This window comes from Necator americanus, chromosome IV (genome assembly GCF_031761385.1).
Source record: "Necator americanus strain Aroian chromosome IV, whole genome shotgun sequence".
NCBI lineage: Eukaryota > Metazoa > Nematoda > Chromadorea > Rhabditida > Ancylostomatidae > Necator > Necator americanus.
This window is the reverse complement of record NC_087374.1, coordinates 21,754,918-21,782,043: the sequence shown is the minus strand read 5'-3', so window position 1 is coordinate 21,782,043 and position 27,126 is coordinate 21,754,918. Positions and strand designations below refer to the sequence as shown.

Genomic DNA, 27,126 nt, shown 5'->3' with positions numbered 1-27,126 from the left:
AGGTCTTTACGTACTTTTCCAAGATGCAGTGGACAATTTAACGGATCTAGTTCACCTGGTGGGCCACTTTTTTGTACACGCCACGGGACTTTTTTTTGTATCCGAGAGCATAATTTTTCATCAACTCGCTATTTCCTGGTAGTATCTTCTAATCACTGTGTTAATAGAAGAGAAATGCATGATGACCTTATTCTATGAATACAGAATACAATTTTTTTGACGGCAGCTTACTGTTGAATTTGTGATAAGAAAATAAGTATGCTGAGGGATGAAATTTTACTGATTTTCCAGAAATTCTTACAAATAGTGTTTCGGAGTGGACTGAGAAGTCGTTACAGCTTGTTTTGTGCAGTTAACAACGATTTACGTAACAGTAAATTATTTCTCGTTGTTGAATCAGTTCGGTTGAAGATGACACTCTTCAATGTGGCATTGCGACCATTGGAGTCGGGGAAATTCATCGTGGAACACGGAAGACTAATCAAAATCAACGAAAATGGAGTGCAACGAGTTGCTCAAATGGTGAGAGTTAACTGCTATACGACAGCAGTTTGATGATTGAAAATATTTCCGCGATCTGCACATTTCCAAAGAATTGTTTTGCTGAGTAAACTTTGCTAACAATTAGTCACGCTAAGTGAACATTGTCGGTGGTATTGTGGTTGCATGCAATTAACACTTCCCGGACACGTTTCAGATTTATGACGCTGCAAAGGATGGGTCGATTGCAGAGGTTGAGTTCTCTGCGCATAGTGTTCATCCAAAAGGCAAAGGTAGAACAGTAGTAGACTGGTGAGCTTCTGAAATCTCTGTCGTCGACCTCCCTATTGTACGGTCTTCATTTTAGCCAAAAAATTTCGTCTGTGAACTCATTTCTAATTTTCATTTGCTTTCTCAGGGTTTTCCTCACTGACACTGTCAACTTCTCCTTTTGGCCTGATCAAGGTTCCAGCTATGATGTAACCTATGAAGAAACCAAGTATACTGGATATTTTGCTGGATGTGCTGCCATCAACAAGGTTTATACTGGATTCGCACCTAATTTACTTTTTTTTTTTGTTCTTGCGGACATTTGTGGTTTTTAGGCAATAGATTCAGGCCTTGATGTAACGTCTGCAGAATGGATGGCCAATGCTTCTAAGAAGGAAGTGGATACCATGTTTAGGTCAGATGGCGGTGAGCTTCTCTAACTTTCGTTGGTCTTCATACGTTTTGTGGATTACTGCAGCAAAATGTTAGGATTTTCCATCCCTCTGATTGATGAACGAGTAAAAGCTATTAACGAGTCAGGAAGAGTACTTCTAGAGGTAAGTCCCTCTGGTCTATAACACATAAAATCGAACTTCAGATTTTATTTTTAGAAATGGAATGGTTCATTTTATAACTGCATTCTAGCAGCAGAGAGAAGTGCTGAAAAACTTTTGAACATAATTGTCGAACATTTCGAGTCCTTCAGGGATTTCGCTGAATTTCATGGACAGAAAGGTTTTTGTGTCTATTCCTTCACGTAAACAAATAGAGTTTTTCGATTAACTTTTCTTCTAGTTTCGTTTCTGAAGCGCGCACAAATTCTTGTAGCTGATTTATATGCAACACTTAAGGACGACGATCCTGCTTGCGCTTTCCCAGATATCGGGTGGAGTATTACGATTTTATCTTTGTATATTCTTCCTCTATTTCATCAGCGTTTTTATCCTCTAGAATTTCTTTTTCTTGCAGAATCCTTACTATGTTCGCTGATTATCGGGTCCCACAAGCTTTGACATTCCTCGGTGTTTTGGAGTACTCGAACGAACTTCTTGAAATACTAAAATCAAATCATTGTCTGGAGAACGGCAGTCCGGAGGAAGTGGAGTTACGGGGAGCATCCATATGGGGATGTCAGGTAAGCTGATTCTCTTTCCTTTCTACTTCATTTTGAAAGAAATTTTGGGTAGTTTTGCTCCAATTTGTCCTTGTTATGGATAAAAATATTGCAATCGCAACGGAGCTAGCCCTGTGGTAGAATTGTTTCCAAGTTCCAAGTCTTTATTGATTTTCGATATTTTGTAGTGTAGTCTCTAACCAATTTTCGCATTCGGTAAGTCGTTTGTTAACTCCCTTTTTGCAATACGTGGAATTGCGTTCAGCGAACAGATCTATAGTCGGGTCAAAACGACATGAAGCACGGAGCAGTTGCGTAAGCGGCTGCGCTCGAAGCGACGCAGTGGGGCGTAACGGGTAGCTCGCGGGAGGACCTTCGCTACTCCATCCATCGCTGCATTTTGCGATTTTCCCACGTCGATTCCAACCTCCATCTCCTCCGCGCCACTTGGAAAACAGCCGCTTACGCAACTGCACCATGCTTCATGTCGTTTTGACTCTGCTATATGTACTACCCTAAAGAGATCATTATTTTCATTTGGATCCGTTTTTCTAATATTTCCGATCATTATTGCTCGATTTTTCAATTTAGATTAGTCGCATGTTAACCGTTTTGTAGCGAATCGTAACTGCAATACAAAAGCTGCGTACCGGTGAAGGTGATATAGTAAGACCTATTAACGCTATGGATGTTGATATTTTTGCTTGGGTTTACCGTCGTAAACATGCCACTGAAATCGAGAAGAAGGTGAGTGCGGTCATTTATTTCCACCGAGCGAGTTTGAGTGATTCAGTGCTGCTACTTGATTAAATTTTTTTCAGGTTCCATTCCATCGCACCCGGTGCATCTATTACTAGATGAACTATTTTATTTTATGCATTAATATACTTTTTCTTTTTGATATTTCATTGCCTTGCAGTCGAATTTTATTGGAAATTTTAAGGAATAGGTGGACTTTTGTGTTGCAGATCATTCCTGTAGAAGTTATGTTGTTGTTGATAGATTATTTTGTTGTTATTCTTATGTGTTAAATAAATCTCCGCTCTTCTAATGTTGAGTCAGCTCTTTCTACTACTTGTAGTGGTTCTGAAGTACTTTGCTATAATGATTTATCCTGATTACGTAGGTGCTTACTTTAGAATGTTCAAGAAGTTCGATGAAAAGGAGGATGTTACTGGGGCTACCCAGCTGAAATCTTCCATTCAGGTTAGGTTTTGTTTGCAAGTGATCTCACAATTATGTTTAGTAGGACAAACTGAAAAGATCATATATTTAGAAAGGAATACGAAACAAAATTATCGAGCTATATCCGAATATTGAACCTTATTTGCTCGATATATTGCCAAAAAAGGTGGGAACTGATAAGATTGCTCTTAATTCGTTGTGGGTAGAACATTTTTATACTAGGAGAACTTCAAGCTGATTAAATGTAAAGATCATGTCGAATTACTTGCTGATCACAACGGTGTTGTACAGTTCTTGAAGACTCGAAACACTGACTGGATTCCAACTCTCCGGTTATTGCACAAGTACCCGTTTATGATGCCACATCAACAGGCTAGTCTATTGATTCTAATAGTTTGTAATGCACTTATAGAATGTAATTTACATCATACCTCCACTTTTTTGCATCTGGCAGTAGAGTGGATGATGTAGATGTGGATAACCTATACCATACTATACGATATTTATAGTCGGGTCAAAACAACGTGAAGCACGGTGCAATTGCGTACGCGCTTCGAAACGGCGCGTTGGAGGTAGCAGTTGGAACCGAGGTGGGAGCTTCGCAAACTGCAGCGATGGATGCTGCCAGCAATGGTTCCAGAACGCTCCCAGCCTCTACGCTCCACCATACCGCCTCGAGAGAAGCCGCGTAGGCTATTGCACCGTCGTTTTGACCCTACTATACCAAATGGTGCATGCCTTTTTCTTAGGAACGAGTCTTATGGGTGTTTTCAGAAGCAGATGATCTCAAGAAATTTCAACACCCCTCAATAAGAAAGGCGATTTTGTTTAGGTTGACAAAGGTGCAATCAAATTCGTCTTAAATGGTTCCTCGATCATGTGTCCTGGATTGACGTCTCCAGGAGCGAAAATGACACTCGGTGTTCCTGCAGATGCGATAGTTGCCGTCATGGCTGAGGTAATTCCTCTTGCTTTTTTCTGCTTACAATGACTTCCGGAGATGGTGGAACAATCATTTGGATCCATTTTGACGGCTTTTGTATTTCCAGGGTAAGCAACATGCTTTAGCCATTGGACAAATGAAAATGAGCTCCGAAGAGATTCAGTCGGTGAATAAAGGTATAGGTATAGAAAATGTACATTATCTTACGGATGGATTGTGGAGATTAGCGGAGAAACCTCTTAATTAACTGTTACAACACCGTTGTTGTTCTTTCATCCATGTTGATTGTTTTCTCTCTTTTTTGTATTTGTTTTTCTGTGACCTTAAAATATTTCTATTTTCATATTCCTAAATAACTCATTCGTTTATCCGAGTATGGTTAGGACTTTCCGTCTTTGCATAGTAAACTGTTATTTTTCAATAATTTATTTCGTGATGTATCACACTTATGCAAAATACGACGTAGAGCATAGGCTTCGTTCTGCTCTTCGCTTGGCTGTGCGAGCTTAGTTCCTCATCCCTTAAAAATAAATCATATTTTAGAACGGAGGGTGACACGTTAGGAGCTGTTCAAATCCATTTGAATGAGCCCCATAAACAAATATCACCTGACAGTTGCGCTTTGAATCCTGAGTTGTCTTCTTAAAGGCAGGGTATCACGAAATTAACGATACTGGTATCTCTCTTAGACAATATAGGGTTCGGATGCAAATTACGACTATGACCGTGATCACACCCAATTCTCTCCAATCTTCGTGAAAAACGGCGTGGGAAACTTCCGTGACGCTTCCAACACGTCACCCTCGTATATGCGCAACGTCCGCTGGCTGCTTCCAACCTGTTCTTCGAAGAGATTAGAAGAACTGACCGAGCTACACTGACCAAAGTCGGCAATTTCGTGATACTCTACTTTTAATGATCAGTTATTTATCTCTTCGTCATCACAAGAATTGTGCAACATTCGTGCTGGGAAGCTGTTTCTTTGAGTTGGATTTGTTCAACTTCAACGGGTGACCGCATTGCCTTCGGTTGGGACGAGAAAAAGGGAGGGAAGAGCATGTATCAAGCGAAGAAAGACAGTCGGCTTACGCATCACGCTCTCCCAGTTGAACACATTTCTCGCCGCAGTCAAGAGTTTGCGACCTTAATTGTGCGTTCCGTTGTGGTTGCGACGGATTTATAGCATAGTATAGAATCCTCTAGTAATGTAGAAAAGTCGTGGAAAACTACAACTAAACTGAGGCTGGAAAGGGGCGGTATCAATAACTTTGTTCAGAGGTCGGTGCAGGATCCGCGCTGACCTACCAACTCTTTTCTTTCTGCTCTGAGTTTGACGTGGAATCAACCAGTCACCCCGTTCCATTTTCAACGCGCCACGATCGCGTCACTCCTGGATGACCGTCTAACCGTTTAGACTTTGCTCTACCCCATGCTAGATCTGTTGAATCCGGCTGTAACATCCTATATGTACAGTCGTTGCAGAACGACCTGACTTCTAATGCAATTGAGTGGATGGTTCGAAACGACACGATGAGATTCTCACTCAGCTGCGCAACACGGTTGGAGCACACGAAGACTCCACCACGAGCGCGGTCGCGTCCACAAGTACACCAAAAGGTCAGGCCGTTCTGAACATACTGCGTTCGTCAAGTCCGGCTCGAATTCAGCCTTGTTGGCAATTTCACTACTGTACACTACGAGCAATCAATACCACAATTCCAGGCGTATCTAGCGCAAACGAAGTAACCGTGCATAAAGGCAACCTGGTAATTTAGCGGGACAGTGCGTATAGAGATATAAGACGATTCAAAACGACATGAAACTCGCTGAGTTGCGTAAGTGGCTGCGGCTGAAGCATTGTGCTGCAGCGTCGCTGTTAGGATCGAAGGGCAGCCTCTGCCAGTGCCATCCATCGCCGCACTTCGCGATGTTTCCACATCGGTCCCAACCGCTGCCTCCACCGCGTCGCTTCGAGTGGAACCGCTGACGCAGCTTCACTGGGGTTCATGTCGTTTTGACCCGACTATAGGCCGTTGTACAGCACAATTGTGAGTTCCTGTAGGGAAATGGACATGCTTTTCAACAAGACTACTGTTCCCTCTTTTCCCTTTTACTTTTTTTTTCTTTTTGCTTCGTGTTGTGATTGTGGTGCTGTGATGAGACCGCACTAATCGATGTAATTCGTCGTAGTTTTTGGGGTCACGGACGAGTCCCACGCAACGCGCAATAAGTTTGAGTTCTTTCTTGCAAACACCCTTCTGTGGTCTCTTCGCAACTTCGCATTCCCTGAATGACGTTCCTTCTTCCACAAACACTACAGTAAAATTTGTAGGGCAGAACATCAATCCAACGGCGGCATTTAAGGGGATTTCCTATGTCGGCGTTTTCAAGCAGTGGATAGGATCCAGGGCATAGAACAAATTGCAAGTATCACAGCGAAAATCCAAAACAGTTGCAAATCCAAATCCAGAGATCGCATGAGTAAACATTTAGTTTGACTCTCCTATTGTCTTTTAATCTTGCCGAGAGCGTCCGCATCTATGCATACGGTAAACTTCAAATTTTTTGCGCTGCAATTTGCGACTACTTTCTTCCTGAAAGATCACCTTTCTATTTAAATATGAATTCTATATAAATCAGCACCCCTGTTGCCACCGTTCATTGCTGCAGTTCGCGATCTTCGCGCGATCCTAACCGTTACGCTCCACCTAGACCGCTTACGCAACTGCAACTTGCTTCATGTGGTTTTTGACTCTGCTACATACCTACCAGCAAAACCCAACGAAAGAAGATTGAAAGAACTCACACAGCAGCCGCAGCCGCAGCAAGGTGAAGGACAACAACAAGGTGTAGGACAACAGCACGGTGGTGGAGGACAGACCACCGGCACAGGACAAGGCACTGGTACGGGACAAGGCTCGGGCACCGGGCATGGTACTGGCTCAGGTATCGGGCAAGGTACTGGCTCAGGACAAGGCACTGGACATGGAATTATTGGCACCGGTTGTGGACATGGTACTGGTACAGGTTGCGGAACTCTTATGGGCACCGGAGTCTTCACTGGGCAAGGAACTGGAACTTGAACACGTACTGGACATGGAACGTGAATTGGCGGTGCGGGCGGAAACTGTAATATAATGTAATATGATGGGATTACTAAAAACGATTATCTACGGAGAGTTTTCTAGGTTTACCTCACAACAGCAGCACCCACAGCAGCCACAGCAACCTCCTCCAGCGCCACCACCTCCAAATCCACCACCTCCCAGGCCGCCACCTCCAAATCCGCCACCTCCAAGACCACCACCTCCAAATCCGCCACCTCCAAGGCTACTACCTCCAAATCCGCCACCTCCAAATCCACCGCCGCCAAATCCACCGCCTCCACCGAATCCACCGAGACCTCCACCTCCGAGTCCGCCAAAACCTCCACCACCGAATCCACCACCACCTCCTCCGAGAAAGCGCTTCGTTCTGTTTGAATTCGCGTCGGCACCATCGTTTAATTCCTTCGTGACGTCGTCCACTTCAGTCTCGTTCTGAATAATAATGTACGACGTTTCTTCCTGCTTAACAGATATCTTTTGCTAAAATCAAGGAAGAGTTAGCTTACCATTTCAAATGGACTGACTTTGCTAGTGATGACCATTGCCACTATGACGTAGATCCACATTTCTATAAAGCATAATCTTCAGTTTCTATAAAGCATAATCTCCAGTTTTTATAAGCAAAAACAGCTTTAATCCTAATAGAAGCGCCTCATGTTTAACCTCACGACAAATGTGGACTGGACTTAACTGCAGCACCTATATATATATATATATGTATATATATATATATATATATATATATATATATATATATATATATAAATATATATATATCTATATATATATATATATATATATATATATATATATATATATATATATATATATGTATATCTTCAGGGCAATTACCGTACTGGAGCAATACAATCTTTTGCTAATCTATTGGTTACTTGGCCAAATGAAGCATTTGCGGAATTTATCCTCATTCTGTTGAATGTGTTAGACGTCATGCGGACTGTGCCGAGTGCGTCCCAAATTTCTGGATAGGTGAAGAAGGGAGAAGCTGATAAGTTCACCGTGATGCTTCTAAATTATATCCCTGCTCCAAATTATTTCATTAGAAACTTCTCCATTCAAGTGATTTTATTAAATTAAATTTAAATCCACTCGTCAGGTAGTAACGGAGACAAACGTCTGGAAATACACCGAAATTTCCTTGTAGCTTCCTCGGGACTTTTCGTCATTCAAGACGCGTTAGGCACCGAACTCTGCGGAATGCACCGCAAATTTTCGAGTAACCTTAAGATCCCTTCTTCATAGAGAGACGACTAAAATATTTCAACGAATTCTTGACTACAACTAAACAACGATAACTCCATCATTTGTCACTGATACTGTCAGAATCTGGAGAGTTTTTAGTCATTCTTTTGCAGATGAACTCTTTTTTTTTCTCTTTTTGGGATATGTGGAAAAACTCTCTTCTGTTTCAGGAACTGTTTTGATTCGCTTAGAAGGGAGAATATAAGAGAAGATTCTAACTAATTAGAATCTTCTCTCATATTAGAATTAGTGAACTCGTGCTCCTTCAAAATTTACAAGATCGGTGGACATTGGAGTTGTGGTAACGGTTGGGCATCTGCCTAAGGTGATCCATTATTGGATGTGATTAGAGCAGTTTCTTCAGCTATATCAGGTTAAACCACTACTTTCCTACCCATTTACATCGACGCTCAGGATTTCGTAAAAGAAGGAAACCCATGCGACATCCTGCTATACTTATATTCACACGGGCGATCGCTTTGCGTCCGCTACAATTCACTTATTCTCTCTGTCTTCGACACGCACTCCCTCTAGTTTTGAAGCGATAATTTTTGATTATCCTTGTTGTGAGTCAAATCCTCCGCGCTATTGGCGTCGGCACAGCAAAAGAAAAAAGCACAGAAAAGACGACCGCACGGTCGCAGAGCGCAAGAAAAAATGCAAAGAAAAACTGCAAGAAAGAGCAGAAACAGAAAAAATGTGTGCGTTGTTGTGGTTGAATGTCGCTTAGGTGTTTCCCTCTGAAATTCTAAATGCAATAATGTTGAGAAAGATTTGGATGGAACACTGCTAACACCCACATCCAGAAATGAAATGGTGTTTTGCTCCTGAATGAGGAAATTATTTTGTTCATGGATTACAATGGAAATTTCTCTTCAAAATCCTTGAGTGATGAGAGTCAAGATTTGCAAAGGAGAGGTCAGAAGATACAAAAGGAAAAGTGAAGGAATTTCACTAAACCTCAGCATTTTCGAAAAAAAAAATGCAATAAACAACAATAACTTTGGGATAACATAAAAACCCAAAGTTTGGAGGTTTAATTCATTGTAAAAGGCTCCTTGTTCCTCCCTCAGCTCTCTCAATTTTTATTTGTTCAATAGGATTTGATAATTAATTATGAATCAAATGTTAAGCTAAAAAAATGCTGATAAAATTGAAAGTTTAGAAGCTCATCTGGTTGGGTAGAGATCAGGATATCAAGAAAATACAACGAAAGAGAAAAACCGAGGAAATTTACACGTACCGTATGCCATGAAATGCGGAGCTGCAACGGAATGAACCACGGACTCATTTCGCTTTTATACTGGTACAGCGGCAGCACAGGTATCCGGTGAGCTGAAAAACATGACGACAGTCCTTATCCGTTGGTGTCGAGTTATATCCAGTTCCTGTTCGTAGGCGCTATTCATCGCTGTCTAGACATTAGTATTTGTACTGACCACACTAAACACACGATGGTCTCACTCACACATTGAGCAGCGCTCGATGTTGGACGAGTTCTTCTACTCGCTCTTTCCATTTCAGGAAATCTTGTTCCGGGAAGTGCTGCTCTTAGCGGATACGTAAATACTAACGTCATCTGTTTAACGTCCAACAACACCAGATTGTGCTCGTATTATCTGTTTTTCGTCGTTCATAATCCAGCAACACCCTGAGGGAGCCGAAACATTCTGGACAGGAATCTCGTTTTTGACTTGGAGGTGGTACTACGCTCACTTTCATTGCAATAGTTTGGGAACTATGTAGTCCTTGACTTCTTGATCTTCTTGACTGAAAATCCCTTATTGTTTCAAATTTTAAATGTATCGGATGTCAATCGCAAACAGTTGATCACACGCCACAAGTCAACGACTACCAAGGCTTCCGTTTCAAAATCCAAAATTTCGAATCTTCCATACTTTAAATCTCTAGGAAAACCAACCTTGATAGCTAAATGAATTAAGATGGACAGCATGACTGTGTATTTTCCATCAGAGATAAATGTCGCGTTGAATCCTAGAAAATCATCGCAGTATTTGTTCTGTTGATTTCCGCCCGAAAGTTTACCTTTGCCCGCTGCTGCGAACACGCTAATGGAACGGTGTTCTTCAAATCTCTTTCTTATCCACTACTCTTCAAAATATGGAAAAAATAATACACTTGAAATAAGAATGAGCAAACTTGTATAAACTCTTGAGCAGTGGTCTTTAATCGCTGAAAGAAGATAGCTTCCACAAATACAAACAAAAACTAACACAACTTCTTAGCTCCTATGACTAGACGCAAATGACTAGAAGTACAATAAAACAATGACAAGACTAATCCTGAGCAATTGAAGGGTTCTGAACAAACAATTCCGAATCGCACTTGCAGTTTACAAGGAGAATGGAAAGGAAAAATAAATACATATGTGTAGGACTATATACTGCTATACATGTATATACATAGTTGCCTCCAAAACTTCTGTTCCATCATGATCATCACGCGCGTGCGGTTGCGGTACAATTAAAGGCATCACCCCACGAATCTGAGGTGGTGCGGATTTCAGGTGGAGTATTCGTATACCGGATAGTAGATACTGGAGAGGGGGGTGATTCCGTCAATTTCTTCCTAATTGCCGTGAAAAACGGTCCGGAAGATGCGGCGCATGCACAAGAATGGCGCGCTCCAACCGAACTCGTTGTAGAAAATACGCTCGAAGCCATATCTTCCGGGCTGTTTTTTGCGCCAATTAGCAAGAAGTGGACGGAATCACCCCCCTCTCCATAATCTGCGATCCCGTATACAAACACTCCACCTGAAATCCGTACCACTTCAGATTCGTGGGATGATGCCCTTAACCCTTTCGCTATGCAGTACCGGTCAGTCCAGATGGCCCGATAGTCGCAATGGCACAAAAATATTGTAGTTTGAAAGCGAATATGTTCCTATAGACATAAAGCAATGGACAAATTATTACATTATTTCAGTACTGCTATATGTGGTGAACATTTCTACATGTGATACTGTGTACAGATTCATAAACAACACAGCAACACAATTCGACTATCGTTAATACCTAAGGATCCAAGAAACTTGAAAAAAAAACTATTTAATTAACAACCGCACTGGGTAGCGGTGGTAGGTGAATGGGCATTGTGTCGCAATGTTCAGTGAGTATTGTCTTTGGTATTCGTTTCGCATATTTCAGAATTTTTGTCGAATACGCTCGAACACCTTGTACGTCGAGTTGCGAGAGAACCGGTAAATTCAGAACTGTCATCAAACCAATTTCCGTAACCTGAAAAGGAGTTATTGAAGACAATCTTCTTCAGTATACAAAAAAGAGGAAAATTTGTGAATGATACCAATGTTATCACTGTTGTTAATGAGAAACTTGAGATTGTCTTGTTTTTCCTAAGAAATGTGTCGGTTTAGGGGTCGATTCATTTATTTATAAGGATATAATTACATAGTACTTATTTGAATGCGTATTTTAGAGGCTTTATGGAAGTTTTTCGAAGTTACCTACTAGGCAAGCTACTTTACGGGACGGTTCATTCAGGGGATCATGAGAAAAACAGAATTTCAAATCTTAAACTACCTACTTCAAAATTTTGAAAAAATTGGATGAAATGATGGAAGAATTCCGTCTTCGCTAATTTGCTCGCCCCAGGATAGACATTTACTAGCCAAATATGAGCATGTTGACTTACGTTCCTACAAAATTTGATGTCAAGCATTTTGAGTTCTTTGCAGTTCTTCAGTTGTTCCAGCACCTGATCGTCAACGCCTCCTACACCGGCAAGGCACAACCATTCCAAGTCGAAAAGCATGCCTAAAAACTCTCAAAGGATCCAGGTAGTGTTCTTTTTTATGGATTGCCAAATGTCAATCAGAACAGCGCTTACCAAGACCAACAAGAGAGTTCGTGGTAAGCATAGCACAATTATCCAAGGAAAGACGTCGTAGTCGCGGACAGCCTGCGCATACGCCCATCACTGCATCGTCAGTGAGTTCACGGTTATTTCCCAGGTACAAATATCTAAGTGATATGGGTAATCCTATATGTTTTGGTCATATTTACGCATGAACATGTGCAATCTGAAAAGCCTGCAATCTTGCGAGGCAAAGTGAGCGTCTTGCAACGAAGGTGCTTCGGTAATGTAATCAGAAATTTTTGAACCGAAAAATAGGATTTTTTTTTCTTGCTGCAAGCTTGGGTTTATGGTGTGCAATATTTCGTGATCTGCCATATGTAGTCGGGTCAAAACGGCCTGAAGAACGGTGCACTTGCGTGAGCGGTTGCGATCGAAGCGGCGCGGAGGAAATGGCGGTTGGACGTGGGATTATCGCGAGCTGCAGGGATGGATGGTGCTAGCGAGGGTCCTCCAGCGATCCTAACCGTTACGCTCCACCGCGTCGCTTCGAGCGCAACCGCTTACGCAACTGCTCCGTGTTTCATGTCGTTTTGGCCCTACTATATTTATATGGCGCTTCGAATCGTTGGATTCTGGTCTGAGAGCGGAGTTAGGTGGAGGCCCTACCACGCAGGCATCTACTGTAGAACCGTCAGATGCGCGACGTGAACAGAACGGAAGGTGCCTTTTTTTTCCTGGCTATGCGCTTGCGCCTAGTGGAGCATTGTCTTCTTGTGAAACTAGGCGCTTTTTGATTTGATCGCTTTTTGATAGAGGATTTCAGGGTCAGCTTCCTAAAGGACGCGTAGAGTAGGGTCAAAACGACATGAAGCACGCAAGCAATTGCATACGCGGCTCTTCTCGAGGCGCTTCGGTGGAACGTGGTGAAACCCTTACTGGCACACATCTATCGCTGCAGTTTGCGGCTGTCATTCCTCATTTCGAACTGCTGCCTCCACCGCGCCGTTTCGGGGCGCGTACGCAAGTGCACCGCAACTACACTCGTGATTCATGTCATTTTGACCCGACTAGGCAGATGGAGAGTTAGGGGTGACTATGTTGTAGGTTACGAGTGTAACTCGCTGTGACTGAGTGTGACTCTCTCAATCCCCCCCTCCCCCCTTATCACCTAATCATCCTCAGAAACGGCATGGGAAAAGAGTTTGTTACATTAGAGCGCGAAGCCTTGTACATGCTCTAGTCCCATTGGCAAAAAATTCATTGGTTTTACTTGGATAGCCTGCAGAGGAGGCCTCATTGATCCTTGGCCGCCTGCATGTAGATGCGGCGCGCGCACAAGGGTAGCGCGTTCCTCGTATGATGGAATGTTGTTCTCACGCGCTTTTTGAGGACGATTAGGCCGAATTGTACGGGATCACGCTCATGCCGGTAGACAACGCGCCAATCTCTATATTTATCCGCAGAGACCTCAATAGTGTCGGTTTCGTGACACGCTACCTGTAAGGCTCAATACAGGTATTATCGATACGGCTGTACGTGGACGTGCACGTGCAAATATGAAGTGCAAACGTAAGAAGACCTACCGTAGATTGTGCAGTTTACAAAGCAATGATCCATCAGTGATATTTATACATGATGTAAGATCAAGGGTGGTTAAAGATGACGCCATCGCAACCAAAACATCGAGATCCGCACTAGAGACAAACGACCTCTGCAGAGCCAGCGATTCGAGTCTGTAATCTTTGATAATTTTAATTTTTTTAGAAAATAGTTTGACGTTCAAAAACTTATAGGCAAGCAAGAAAGCGCAATACTTGTAGAGAAATTTCTCCTTCTCGTTCACATTTCTCATTTTCTCATTAGAGGCAGGATTTACGATTTAAAAAAATTGTGGCCTCCTATGGAGCCTATAAAGCTCGTAACCAGCATGCGCGTACAACCACGTTGGATTATTGAAATAAAATCTTGGAAGTATTACTTCCATATCTCTTACGGAACGCAAGTCCTTTTTTTCCTTTGTTTCTTCTTCGATTGATCGGACAAATTCTTGCAGTGGTTCTCTTTCACTGAGTTTTTGAATGTGCAGGTCCCTTTGCAGTCAATGTGATGGTACCTCTGGATAAAATACTTTTTCCTAAACGTCTTCGCTTGTTCTTCGTTTTTTTCCTTGCACAGTTTTCTTTCTTGGAAAGTAAAAAATGGTTTTGAAAGAAAAAGAAGAAAATCGATTTTCTATGTTTGATCTTCTGCGTTCAGTTTTTGGACTCTGTTCTCTGACTAGCATTTCAAAACTAAAAAACGTAAAACAACTGAATGAGTACACTGTAGCTGACATTGATTCTTTAGCGTGGACATATGCAGTAGGGTAGGGTCAAAACGACATGAAGCTCGGTGCAGTTGCGGCAGACGCTGCGTTCGAAGCGACGCGGTGGAGAAAGCAATTAGAGTCGAGGTGGGATCGCGAACTGCAGCGATGGGTGGTGCTAGCAAAGGTCCCACTATGATCCTAACCGCTACTCTCCACCGAACCGCTTCGAGTACAGTCGCTTACGATGCTGCACCGCGCTTCATGTCGTTTTGACCCTCCTATACTTCCCTTAACTATTCGCGCTAGCTACGAGTTTTAGTCGGTAACGTATTTTTCCGCACGGTGTATGTATATTAAAAAAATACCTTTCGAAATCCGAAGAGAATTTTGGATAAACATAACTGGGTAAGAATTACGAATAAGTGAGGTTAATGATCAAGATTTAAATATTTGAAAACTCACAATCTCCCTCGAAGGAAATGAAGGTTAGTGATTTTAAGGGAACCACCCGCCGATATTGATAGATCACGTATTGATTCAGGTAAAAGTGCTAACACATTCTCATCCAATACAAAATGATCAAATGTCCAACCTCGACCCTGAAGCTGTTCAAATCCTTTAGTAAATGTGCCAAAAGTAAATGTTACAGTCAAAAATTATGGAAAAATTCACCGAAATTTCGAATCGTTTTAATCTTGGGCTACGGCTCAGTAACTGACGTAGGCTGGTCTGAATTATCTCGTTCAGTTCAGCAGTTGAGCAAGCCATACGGCAATTCGATATGCTGAACTCCTGCAACAAGGATTTCTCCCCAACTATGTTTGTAATAAACCATTCCACATCTCTGCAACCGTAGGCAGTTATGTTTGGCTGGAAGACCGCGATGCGTGTTCGACTGGAGCAAGGCAGGGTTGCTGAGTTCCTGCAGACGCGTCGGAATCTCCAGCACCAAAATAACCACCATGAGTGGTGACAACTATACCTCCAGGGTTGGAGGTAGTTGTGAGAACGCCTCAATAGCTCCAATAGTAATGATCACCCTTAAAAACATCTGAGATGTGAATTTTGATGAAGACAATCAAAAATTGGAAAATTCCATCTGGCATTCCACACCTGTCGATTATAATGCTCTCCAAATCCGTAGCTTTTGCTGCGAGAGTTTCGATGATCGACTTGGTTAAATGATGTTCGCTAGCAAATACTGCGTATTTTTCATTAGTTGAAGACACTTGGAATACTACCCGTTTAAGTCGTCTTCCACACATCTCTGAAATTATCGGATACATCAAAAGAAGGGAAAAAGAAAACACTTAATTTTTGGTGTTTTTTTTAGTTTCTTGCACGGCGGGCAAAGGAAGAGGCGAGAGCTGTGTTCGAGTCCCGCAACACTCAGAAAACCCACTTACGTTTACTCTTTCTTTTGTTCGTTCTCTTTCGTGTTTTCTCTGATCTCGTCCTTTCTGCGCTACATGAGCTTCAGTCTTTGCAGATTGCGCCACAATCTATTAAAGGCATCATTCCACGAATCTGAGGTGGTACGGATTTCAGGTGTAGTATTCGTATACGGGATGGGAGACTATGGAGAGGGCGGTGATTCCGTCCATTTCTTCCTAATTGCCGTAAGAAAAGGCTCGGAAGATACGGCTTCATTTGTTTTGGCGCACTATTTTCTACAGGGAGTTCGACTGGAGCGCGCCAGCCTTGTGCAGATGCCGCATCTTCAGGCATTTTTTTACGAGACTTAGAAAGAAATGGACGGAATCACCCCCCTCTCCATAGTCTCCCATCCCGTATACGAATACTCCACCTGAAATCTGCACCACCTCAGATTCGTGGGGTGATGCCTTTAAAGCTAATGCCGGCGGGGGGGCGGCGCCTTCGACCAATCATAACAGAGCCTCCTAGTGAAACCAAGGAAGGTCCCAGCAAAATCACAACCGCTAGCTCCATCGCGTCGCTTCAAACGCATTCGCTTGCGCAACTGCACCGAGCTTCAGGTCGTTTTGATCCAATTATAGAAGGAAGGAGTGTGCGTGTGTCAGCAAAGCAACTACGTGCGCTACGACCACTCGAGCCAAGAATGTTGACGACGACTCACTTACCTAATATACGCTCTACTCGACTCGATTCCTCGATCGCACCAGGGAAATCGCGCTCGAAATTGATCGCTTCAAGTTGACGAAAAGCTCGATGCGCTAATCGTCTCCACATTTTGCAGACACGTTCGCATTTTCTGACATCTCGTGGTGGAAGATACGTGAACACCGTCGACCATGCATCTTCCATCCTCAACAGCACATTTTGCAGGGTAAAAAACTAATTATTCATCAACAGTAGAGTAGAAATTTGGCGATTAGTGAAGACGCACGCGATATGTTTTGCCATCAATTGACGCAAGTGGGACACGTTCTTAAGTGAGCAGTACTTGCTATGCGGTGCATCACACGAGAAGGAGAAAGCTCTTCTTACGGAGCTTAGTTCCTAATAATTATCGACTGTACAAACGACAAAAAAAGTTTGAACATAAAAGATACCACCTCATTATTTGAACATTTCAATGATAATACATATTTCTAGAAGAACTCTTCCATTTTTAATAATGACATTATAAGAGAGTAATAAGAAGATAGTATAATATAATCTAATAATAGAAGAATAATAAATGTATTTCCATGCTAACGTACAAATATCGTATACTATCGACTTATTCCGGAGGATTAGTAGAAAGAACTGACGTTAACCGGGTTATTTCTGAGAAAATTTTTCACATTTCCAGCTGTGACCTACCGACGAGTACACAGTTCGTCGTGGCCAAAAAATGTGCGATCAACGCTTCCTGTTATTCAACAGTCAACAACAGAGTCACATGTGAGGTGTTCTGCAGTATTCCTCCTCCATTCACCTTCGTCTTAACCTATCAAATTGATTTTTTGAGGAACTGCCAAATATCCGGATAATTCCTAGCCACAGCTCTGAATACACGAAGAATTTTCTTGCCGTAATGAGTTTATTTTGTTGTACTTGGTGAATTTTTCAATGTATTTGCTGCAAACGTTTCCTAAGATCTGTAAGTAGTAATGAAATAATTCACACCCTGCAAACTACAACTATTCGAATTTTAAGCATTTATGGATTAATTTGTACTAGTTTTTTCTTATTTTTTGAATTTATTTCGAATATTTTTTTATGAATTCTTAAAAATTTTTTTATGAATAATTTTTAATTAAAAGCGAAGATAGCACCTCTATATTTGATATCTAGAGAAAAGAAAAAACTCTTTTTCCAGTCTTGCATTTTTCTATGCAATTTCTTTTTTGCCAGTAAATATAATCTATCTTTGAGTTTTCTTTGTTCTTAGCTTTTTTCGTGTATTCGCTTTTCTGGGTCAATATGAACCATACGAGTGAACAAAAAATAAAATAAAACCCAAGCAGTACATAATAATAAATTGAAAGATATGAAGATATGGTGAATAAGTATTTTCAAGAGATGTGTCACTATGCTATTGTGAACCAGTAATGATTTTGAGAATTATGTTAAGTTGAACCAATTTGAGAACTGTGTAGAAATAAATATTGAATGTTGGAGGGAAGCGGTAATGATCGGCAAAGTGGAAAGAGGTCGGGCCCAAGCCAGCCAGCTGATCGGTTGCATTTTTGCGAGCGATCTTTACAGCGCGTGTTTCGTTGGCAAAACGTCAGTGAAGTGTCGGCGATCAAGAAATAAAGCGCGCTCGTGAAGAAGAGCAGAAGAATCATAAAAACCCCTAGATCGGCGGCTAAGCAGTGAATCGCGCAACTTTCCCCTTCGAAAAATCCCACCTCTGCGGTTCTGTGAGGAAAAAAGTTTTTCATTAAGAAGAAAAATGACACCTCCGTTTCAACGGCTTGCAGTCGCTCAAAAAAAAAACAGTTTGATCAAGAACAGCTGATGCACTGTTGTGTCCTTCTAATTGATTACGGTAACGAAGCATGTGGAACACATAATCACCTAAAACTACATAATCTACTCGTATACATTCACTACGGAAAGAACAAGCGTTCTATCTATCTATCGGGTTCTAAAAGTTCCAGAAAACTAAAACTGGACTACAAGGAAGTTTGAAACGCATAAAATGAATTCCAGGTTTCAGAACGTGAGAAGAAGTAGGTTCAAAACTGTCAAAAAAAGTGGTATATCTACAAATATCTACAGCATAATGAAGAGCAGATGGAGCGAATAAGCGAGATGGCGGTGACGTAATCATGTCGTTAATTATACAAGCGGATAGCAAACAGCAGCAACTAGGCTGACGGACTGGTTCTTTCGTTTGTGCGGACGACGACAACGGTGCAGCAGCACGTTAGAAATCCTCATGATCAAGCAAGAAATGGGCGCGTCAGAGATGATCACATACGCTTCACTCCTAGGGTTGATTATGCGTAATGGTTGGGATAAAAGCCGATTCTGGACAAGTTCGCCTCGCTGCGGGCGACGTGTCGCACAAAAACCGTTCTTCACTGCTTGTTCTACAAGGAAATCAGCATTTTGTTAGCAGTTATCGGCGTCACGTGATAAGACTTCTGGTGCAGTTCACCATCTTCAACTGGGCTGAATTGTTCAGGTATATTTTAAAAAAAACCACTAAATAATAATAAATAGCAAGAAAGTACCATCTTTACGTATAATATACAGTAGCATAAGCTACGTAGGAACTACAAAATAATTATTGCAGTTAATGTGACTAAAGAATAATTATCAAAAAAGTTGATCTTGGATAGAATGTTGACTATAATACATATTTAATTATCTGATCGATTAGCAGCTCATAAAAACAAACGAGGAAAGGAACGTACTAGTGGCAGCTATACACCTGACGGATCGGCTGGCAGCTTCGGAGCTGAACTAAATTATCCAAGAGATCCAGAAATTCTGCCATTTGTGATTATAAGTGAGTTTCAAAAAATGACAGAAACACAGAATTCAAGGGAATACTAAAAATCCACTTGTCACAGGTAATACCCATGCACTATTCAACATGTTTGCTCGACGAGTTTGTTTATTTGTTTATGAGATGACTCAACATTATAGAAAGACCTAGTTCAAAAGAGATGAAAACATAAAAACACCTAAGAAATATAAGAATTCGTTAAGAAAACGTGTCACAGCGTAAAAATATTCCTTTTATAGAGCTATATATAATTCCAGCATGTTTATTCGAAAGAAAACAATAATGTCCGATGATTAAGCTGTTAGGAATAAATATTCGAGGTCAACGTATTTCGCAGACGAAATGATTCACAATACAACTATGCAAGGTCAGCGATAGAGTGCTATAGACAAGATACTGAGATTCGTTATTCATAGATCTGATTGATAGAAAACAAAATCTCAGAAATACAGAAGAAACCCTTGTGGACTTTATTTTAATGTTTACCTTTTTTAGATTTCTCTTCATTTTATTTCAATATTTTTGAAAGATAGGTTGAGCCTCAACCAGATAAAAGCTAATAACTCCTTTTCATTCAAAAATGACTAGTAAACAACTTGAATCAACAAAGAAAAGTAATCCAACTAAGTGAAATTTTATGTTTTCCAAAGCTAAACATATTCAAAGTATAGAAGTACAGAGTAAATAATAAAACCAAAAGAAATATCTAATTTTGAGATAATCCTGAACTTATTACGTTAGTTATTGTTTGATAAATAAGGAAAATTTACAAATTAACACAGGTACGATAGAGAGGATCCGGATCCTCCTGAGGTGAAGGTGATCTAGTTCATGGGGTGCAACTCAAGTGACGAGGATCCCTTCGCGAGAAAACCGAAAGTTCCGCAACGACACGAGGAAGTCGACCCCTACTGTAAATTTGATTCGTTTTGAAGAATTCTCTCATGGAGAAAAAGCTCGAGCTACTGCAGCTAGGTGTATGCTTGCTATACCTAGCTGCAGCGTGCGATCTTTGCTGGTATCATCACAAGCAGGCGCTCGAGGCTATGGCTATGCACAGTTGTTAAAAGATTAACGGCGTCTCTGGAGACGCCGTTGACTTCCTTTGAATGAGTATTCTTCACGGCTGCGCTCAAGGAGACGCGGTAGCGATAGAGGTTGGAATCGTTCTGGGACCATCGTGAATTGCAGCAAAGAATGGTGCTACCAAGGGTCCCACCTAGAATCTAACCGCTTCTTGGCTACACCTCATCGCTTCAAGCGCAGCCGCATGCACAACTGCACTGTGCTTCATGTTGTTTTGACCCTATTATATTTATGGTGTTTCGAATCGCTCGCTTCTGGTCTGAGAGCGGAGGTAGGTGGAGTACTACCGCGTAGGCATCTACTGTAGAACCGTCAGATGCGCGACGGGAACAGAAAACTTCAGCTCCAGAAGGGAACTTCAATCATTGCCGAGTTTTGTAAGCCACGTTTAAACATCTATCGGTTTTCTGTTAGCCACTCGACTTCTCCGCCAGAAGAAAAAAGTGAAATGAGTACTACTTTTTCGTCGGCAAACACAGACTTCACCTCCTATTCTCATGATGCTTCCAACTGGCTGTCGATTTCCTAAAAACTTTCGTCGATACCAAGCCAACTGTATTCACTGATGAAGAAATGTTGCATGCCACTCTCGACCTTCCCATGAAAGGAAAGATTTGATGTTTAATATCTAAAAGTGACCTTCTTTGACTTGAAAAAAGCTAACCGATAGAAATGTCGGCGGTTTATTCACTCTCCAACTTCAATTTCTTTGGCCGAGTCCAGAACATGCAAAACGAGAGCTCAAAAAATGCTAGTTTTCATATCTTCCAAGTGAACAATTGTCGAACTAAACTGCTAAAGTCGCTTAGCACTGGGCAATGCGACTGAGTATTAACAGCATGCCCTTTGTAGTTGCATAAAGATGGAATTACGCTGCAAAAATTAATTTCAAATTCGTGCTAAAAATATTAAGCACACATATCCCTACGGCTTTTAATCACATATGTATGCCGTTAAATCAGCACTTCCAACATCTTTATATAGTGAGTATTTACAATTATTCTTAGATCTTTAGTCTTTTCAGCACTCAATAATATATGTAAACACGATCCTTAGCACAGCCCAACACTTCTTTATTACTAATAGAAAACTAAGAACCGAAGAAAATCAATTAGACATAAGACGAAGAAAGCGCGTTCATCCTGACTTATACAAGTTCTGCTAAGGATATGTGTAGCGATTTATGTTCGAGATCCTTTCAGAGACTCCACTTTCAGTATTGCCCATGGCATTTTTGTACTCGTTCTAAAAAGAAAAACACCTTTAAGATTGTTTCTACAAAAATTAGTTGTTGATAACTGGTCAACAACAAGCAGCAACTGCGAGACAGCAAATAAGCGGGAGAGGGATAATGGATTTTGTAACACGCAACAAAAACAAACTCTAACTCCTATGTCTTATCAAAGGCACTATGAAATCCTGAGTATAATACAGTTTTTAAGCAGCAAACAACGCGCAACGAGCAAGCTGGCTTCGGTCTTGGCCGATCTACGATTGACCAGGTTTTCACCGTCAGGAGAGTAGTCGAAATCTGGCAGCAGTATTCGAAGCCAACTAGCATTTATGGACTTCGAAGCCGCGTTTGACTCTCCTCACCGAGGCCTTCTTCTAAACCCGCTCCACGCCGATGGAGTACCAGGAAAGTTCGTTCGCATGCTTGATGACATGAACCAACGAACAACTGCTGCAATTCGAACACCAGCCGGATGTGCAACACCGTTTGTAGTGGTAACTGGAGTAAGACAAGGGGCAGTGGCAAGACCCTTCCTGTTCAATTTCGCCATCGACGACATTGTGCGAAGAACTGTCGACCTGTGTCCTGCCGACATTGACTTAGCACCATCAGGAAGGCCCGTGACCGATTTCGAGTACGCTGACGATTTTGTTATATTCGCGAAAAGCAGTACAAAACTTAAACATGTTTTCAACCTTGTATCGAAGCTGGCTGCAGCCTATGGACTACCTCTACGCCATGATAAATGCAAGTAGATGTGGATCTCTTCGAGACCTCGAACGGGAATCAGGGTGGACGGACAACCGATAGAACTCGTCGATGAGTTCTGTTACCTGGGCTGTACGCTGACGAACAACGGCAGCTACGAGAGAGATGTTCAGCAAAGATGCGCTAAGGCCAGTTCTGCATTTAACTCCTTAGCGAAATGCCTGTGGTCGGCCCCCATCACCAACGAAGTCAAGCTGCGAGTCTACCTATCCGCAATTCGCCCCATCATGATGTACGGATCGGAGACTTGGGCAGCACCATCAAAGGTTATGGAGAGGCTTGATTGCACGGAACAAAAGCTGCTCAGACAGCTACTTGGCTACTTTTGGCCTAGGGTATGCCACAATGAAGATCTTTGCGCAGAAATCGATGTGGTATACCGGCGGATGACACGTGGAAGATATCAGCATCTTGCACCGCCTTCGAAAGCGGCTAAAGTAAATCGTCTTCGCTTCTTTGGTCATATATTAAGGAGACCTGCAGATCAACTTGTTCAACGAGTTCTGAGGACTTCGTCAGGTTCGAGCTGGAAGAAGCCACCTGGCCGAAAACAGAAGTTCTGCACTGAGGTGATGAAAGAGGACTTGAGGACACTCGGCGTTGATAGGCAGCTCAGGTGAGACGTAAGGTTTCGCAGAATTTGGAAAAGCGACGAATGGATTGATTCTGTGCAAGCTCTCGCAGAAGATCGAGAAGGTTGGGCAGAGCTGTGTTCAAGGACAGCACACCTCGGCGAAGATGCGGGTAATCGCGTCAGGCGATGACATCAGCCCGCCGATTAAGGAAATCGAGCAAGCAGTCTAATTCTTTCTTTTAAAACACGGATGTAGTGGATGTGGATGGTACAGAGAATCTTCTGGGTAGAACAATCCTGTTAATAGTCCCTAAAAATGGCTCGAATACAGTCGAGTACCTAAGAAATCTCCGACCTCAGAGAGTAGCTTGTACGACAAGACAAGTAGGGCAAAATTTCAAATGAATATCATATCGAAGTACGTTTACACATTAAAATGCAGGTAGGTGCAAGCAAAGCACAGCCACAATTGATAGTTTTGAATTCTAAGTTAGATTTCAGAACGCTAATCAATCAAGCATACCTCTACTTTGGCAAAATTAGCAGCATATCTTTCCAGCTGTTCTACCTCTCTCAAAATTTCTCTGACTTGAGAATTCGGCAAAGAACGATCAATCCTGTCCATGATTTTGCTAATTTCTTCGCGACGCACTTTTCGTGGAATCTAAGACTGTGAAGAAAAAAGATTGGGGAATGAAAAACAGTGAAAATGCTGTTTCCACCAACCGTTTCGTCGTATGAATCCAACAAGGCACAGTCAAACAGCTCGTCCGGAGCATAACTTAATATAACGTAGACAATGTGTTTTAGTAACGAAAATATCTGGACGCTTACAGTACATCAGGAGAATGTGAATGCGTTTCATCGCGATATCTTTGGCTCACGTCAGCGAGGTCTTTCTTCAAATGTCTCATCAGTTTCAGAAGTGATCGTAGACAGGACGACTAGAACAAAACAAAGCTAAATAAAGCCACAGCTCAAGGAGAACTCAGGAACAAAACAAAGACATCTCAAAACAATAAGAAAGAAAAAAGTTATCAGAATTTTCACCTTATTTTGTGATTGCTCCAACAGCTTCTTCTGCTCTCTGAAAACTTCTTCCACAATCTCGCCCTCACAATCAGGAATGAGGTTGTACGACTCGACAATTTCTCGGATTTGGCATTGATTTACTGCAGATAACAGTTCTTCAGAAGTACGCCAATCTCGCTGAAAAATATAATAGCGATAAAATTCTATAGGAATATCTCAGAAAAACAGCAAAAACTTGAAACTTCCCGAAAACTTCATCTAGATAACCTTGCTAAAAAGGGAGGAACACAACAGAGCACTTCCTCCACAATTTGAACACTGCATTTGACTATTAATGAACTATGAGTTACTAAAGAGCAATCCTTCATCACTGCAGCCAAGCAAGCGAGACAAAGAAAATAATAATTCCCGATGAGTAAAGATTCATGGGAAAGAACCATCAACTGGATTTCTTTTAGGAATCGGGTAGTTAAACCACTAAAAGTTACAAAACTGCCAACTTCACCAAACACCACAGGAGGAATTGCAAAGGAAATGACTGATGCAGAATGTGCATGAGAATTTTCTTGATGGTTGATCAAAAATGATGTTTGCAACAGAAATTCCACTGATCCCATCAAAATGATACCATACTACTAGGTGCGAGATTAGCATCACGTCTCGTTATGCTCCAGCATCAAATGATGACTTTAACCATATAACATTAGATCAAAACTTACATCTCCATCAGCATTTTCAGGAACATCGAATACAGAACAAAGGTGTTGAAGAGACCGTTTACAGGAATCGCTTGACGTCGACACAACAATGGGCTTCGCAACCCTACCATGAACAACACTAGGAACATATTCAATGATACAACATTCTACTCATAAGTGCAACAGAGAGGAACCGGACCTTCCTCAGGTGAAGAAGGTCTAGTACATGGGGTGCAGTTCAAATGATTAAGATCCCTTCGTCAAACGTTCAAAAGTCAAAGGGTCCCTTCGTCAACTGTCCGAAAGTGGAGGGGGTTGCAGCACCGACCAATGCTGTCACATGTATACTACTGTTTCATTATACAGTTTCTACTTTAAATGTAACAGCACAGCCTAGTAAAAGATGCCAAACACATGAATCTGGCAGAATAAAACGAGATGTCTTCAAACTTCATTTGATTATATCAGTAACATAGTAGCAACTTCAACCAATTAGTTTTTAGAAATTAACCCAAGGTTTTGGTTACATACTGACAACTTGTTATTAGTCTCTCCATTTATTGTATCTGGGGAGCCGTGAGAATAAGAAAAATCCTTCCTTAAAATCAAAAAGCAATGCACTTACGAATTATCTAAAGAAGCGGCTTCTTGAGCGTCGTGATCTGAAATAATAACAACAAAAATTATGATAACGTACTCAAATCCACAATGAAGCACAGTCATGCAAAAGAATACAATACTTATGACGTTGGCAACATACTAGCATCCTGGACTTCAACTGAACAGCTATCAACAACTGTGAGAGCAGCATAAGCACAGGGAGATGATTGCTTCGCTCCGAATAACGGGGACAGGTTTGACCCGACGTCTAAGCACATGCGAATATGAACAGCATTGAATGAGATTTTAAGGGAGAGAGAAAGAAAAAGAAAGTCAAGAAATACCTCACAATGTCCCCGGAACACTTGAAATCGTAGCAGGAAAAAGACACTTTTAGCTTTAGTGTATATTTTTAAATCTACTCCAAGTAGCTAAACTACTATATCCATACAAAATACGAATGTGAAATACCCTCACTTCTACTCTGTGGAGAGTCATTCTGTAACAAAATCGCAAAACTGCTGTTAGGCCCCATCTCGTGGTCAGAACCACCGTTGCTCACCTAAACAGCAGAAAAATCAAACATCAAACACAAACATGAAGGAGTAGAAGAAAAAAGTAGAAAGAAAACAACACTCCTTAACAAGTGCAGATGTGATTGTGAGAGAGAAAAAGAACTTGCCACTCTTTCTCGTCTTGACTGTAGCCGAAATCCCTCTTTTATATCCAGAATTTGCTCTGAAGTCTGTTGATATAAAAGAGTTTAGTTTGTGAAAAGGCAGTTCCTACGATAGAGAACCCAAAAAAGAAAACTTACGTGTGTAATCTATTGATTCTCGTATGTGTGATGATGAGGGTTTTTCTACTCTTCTGAAATTCCTGACAATTCCACATGTATCTAGCTCTATTTCAATGCCAAACTTCAGTTGAAGTCTATAACAGATAGATAGCTGGAACATGCGGAAGTGCAAACACCTTGAATGATATCAAAAAGGACATCGTCAGGGCAGTTACTTATGCTCCAAATATTAGGATTTTGCATACAAGAGCTCTCTTCCTTTTGACTTGATCTTTTTCTTAGCAACAGAGATATAGGAACCCGAAGATGTAGACCTACAACGCTTTAGGAACTTGAGAAATATCGAATATCTCACGCTATTTTAACGTCGCTACTCATTGGAATACACAGATGTGAATAGAGGAACATCATTCTGTGGCAGGGTAAGTGCGCGTCATGCAACCGAGAGGCCATGTGACGACGAAACCTGAAGAATGTACGTGAAGGACTGGGAAAGTCACATGTCAGGTAAGTTTCAGGAAGAAAGCACGTCAATATCTAGTTATTAAGTTAGTTATTCAAAAGAAACAGACCTTGTTGCAAGGCCATCAGCAGTTCTGTTCACTTTTTTCTCCCCAATGTACATCTTCCAAATTCTTAGTCCTTTTGGCTCATTCGCAGCTGGTTCACCGCTGCGTAATTTGCTGAAGACTCTGCTGCTACTCCAACGTGTTATCGTGGTAGCAGAACACAAACAACTGCTAACATCAGTTTGACACTAACAAACAAACCCACTCGTACAAGTAGGACCACATGCTTGATTCGTCGGCGCGCGAATACGATAAACGCGACATGTTGTACTACAACATCAAACATATAATAAACTTCCCAAAACGGTGAGGCGTCTTCTATTTCAA

General features: G+C 41.6%; 8 protein-coding genes across 12 annotated transcripts; 4 read left to right on the top strand and 4 right to left on the bottom strand.

Annotated features, from left to right (window-relative positions):
* Positions 1–411: 411 nt before the first annotated feature.
* Positions 412–2,721, top strand: RB195_002285 (uncharacterized protein; the record flags this gene model as incomplete). Its single annotated transcript, XM_013446877.2, has 10 exons — positions 412–522; positions 698–792; positions 899–1,019; positions 1,086–1,176; positions 1,240–1,307; positions 1,362–1,485; positions 1,546–1,636; positions 1,720–1,885; positions 2,483–2,611; positions 2,686–2,721. 10 exons carry the CDS (start codon positions 412–414, stop codon positions 2,719–2,721), a joined length of 1,032 nt encoding a protein of 343 aa, XP_013302331.2.
* A 283-nt stretch (positions 2,722–3,004) lies between these two features.
* RB195_002284 (uncharacterized protein) lies at positions 3,005–7,075 on the top strand (the record flags this gene model as incomplete). Of its 2 annotated transcripts, XM_064199466.1 has the most annotated exons (6): positions 3,005–3,070; positions 3,141–3,215; positions 3,272–3,421; positions 3,882–4,007; positions 4,099–4,168; positions 6,663–7,075. In XM_064199466.1, the coding sequence occupies 6 exons, from the start codon at positions 3,005–3,007 to the stop codon at positions 7,073–7,075; spliced, it is 900 nt and encodes a 299-aa protein (XP_064055346.1). The 2 variants fall into 2 exon arrangements, with proteins under 2 accessions (XP_064055346.1, XP_064055347.1); XM_064199465.1 differs by lacking the exon at positions 6,663–7,075 and having other exon boundaries at positions 4,099–4,239.
* Positions 4,507–7,665, bottom strand: RB195_002281 (uncharacterized protein; the record flags this gene model as incomplete). The annotated part of the gene is made up of 4 exons (XM_064199461.1): positions 4,507–4,512; positions 6,799–7,119; positions 7,187–7,531; positions 7,606–7,665. 4 exons carry the CDS (start codon positions 7,663–7,665, stop codon positions 4,507–4,509), a joined length of 732 nt encoding a protein of 243 aa, XP_064055342.1.
* On the top strand, positions 6,924–7,130 carry RB195_002283 (uncharacterized protein; the record flags this gene model as incomplete). Its single annotated transcript, XM_064199464.1, has 1 exon — positions 6,924–7,130. The coding sequence occupies one exon, from the start codon at positions 6,924–6,926 to the stop codon at positions 7,128–7,130; it is 207 nt and encodes a 68-aa protein (XP_064055345.1).
* Positions 7,137–7,535, top strand: RB195_002282 (uncharacterized protein; the record flags this gene model as incomplete). Of its 2 annotated transcripts, none has more annotated exons than XM_064199462.1 (1): positions 7,137–7,535. In XM_064199462.1, one exon carries the CDS (start codon positions 7,137–7,139, stop codon positions 7,533–7,535), a length of 399 nt encoding a protein of 132 aa, XP_064055343.1. The 2 variants fall into 2 exon arrangements, with proteins under 2 accessions (XP_064055343.1, XP_064055344.1); XM_064199463.1 differs by having other exon boundaries at positions 7,140–7,535.
* Positions 7,666–9,660: 1,995 nt separating the features above from the next.
* RB195_002280 (uncharacterized protein) lies at positions 9,661–9,941 on the bottom strand (the record flags this gene model as incomplete). Its single annotated transcript, XM_064199460.1, has 2 exons — positions 9,661–9,777; positions 9,831–9,941. 2 exons carry the CDS (start codon positions 9,939–9,941, stop codon positions 9,661–9,663), a joined length of 228 nt encoding a protein of 75 aa, XP_064055341.1.
* A 1,491-nt stretch (positions 9,942–11,432) lies between these two features.
* RB195_002279 (uncharacterized protein) lies at positions 11,433–16,795 on the bottom strand (the record flags this gene model as incomplete). Of its 2 annotated transcripts, none has more annotated exons than XM_064199459.1 (9): positions 11,433–11,621; positions 12,037–12,158; positions 12,232–12,365; positions 13,785–13,934; positions 14,972–15,114; positions 15,182–15,301; positions 15,492–15,549; positions 15,623–15,776; positions 16,612–16,795. In XM_064199459.1, the coding sequence occupies 9 exons, from the start codon at positions 16,793–16,795 to the stop codon at positions 11,433–11,435; spliced, it is 1,254 nt and encodes a 417-aa protein (XP_064055339.1). The 2 variants fall into 2 exon arrangements, with proteins under 2 accessions (XP_064055339.1, XP_064055340.1); XM_064199458.1 differs by having other exon boundaries at positions 14,972–15,108.
* Positions 16,796–21,686: 4,891 nt separating this feature from the next.
* RB195_002278 (uncharacterized protein) lies at positions 21,687–27,063 on the bottom strand (the record flags this gene model as incomplete). Of its 2 annotated transcripts, none has more annotated exons than XM_064199456.1 (14): positions 21,687–21,770; positions 23,625–23,765; positions 23,828–23,882; positions 23,936–24,045; positions 24,152–24,310; positions 24,853–24,955; positions 25,457–25,493; positions 25,592–25,699; positions 25,909–25,993; positions 26,114–26,169; positions 26,249–26,364; positions 26,586–26,696; positions 26,803–26,913; positions 27,005–27,063. In XM_064199456.1, 14 exons carry the CDS (start codon positions 27,061–27,063, stop codon positions 21,687–21,689), a joined length of 1,335 nt encoding a protein of 444 aa, XP_064055337.1. The 2 variants fall into 2 exon arrangements, with proteins under 2 accessions (XP_064055337.1, XP_064055338.1); XM_064199457.1 differs by having other exon boundaries at positions 27,005–27,024.
* Between the last annotated feature and the right edge of the window lie 63 nt (positions 27,064–27,126).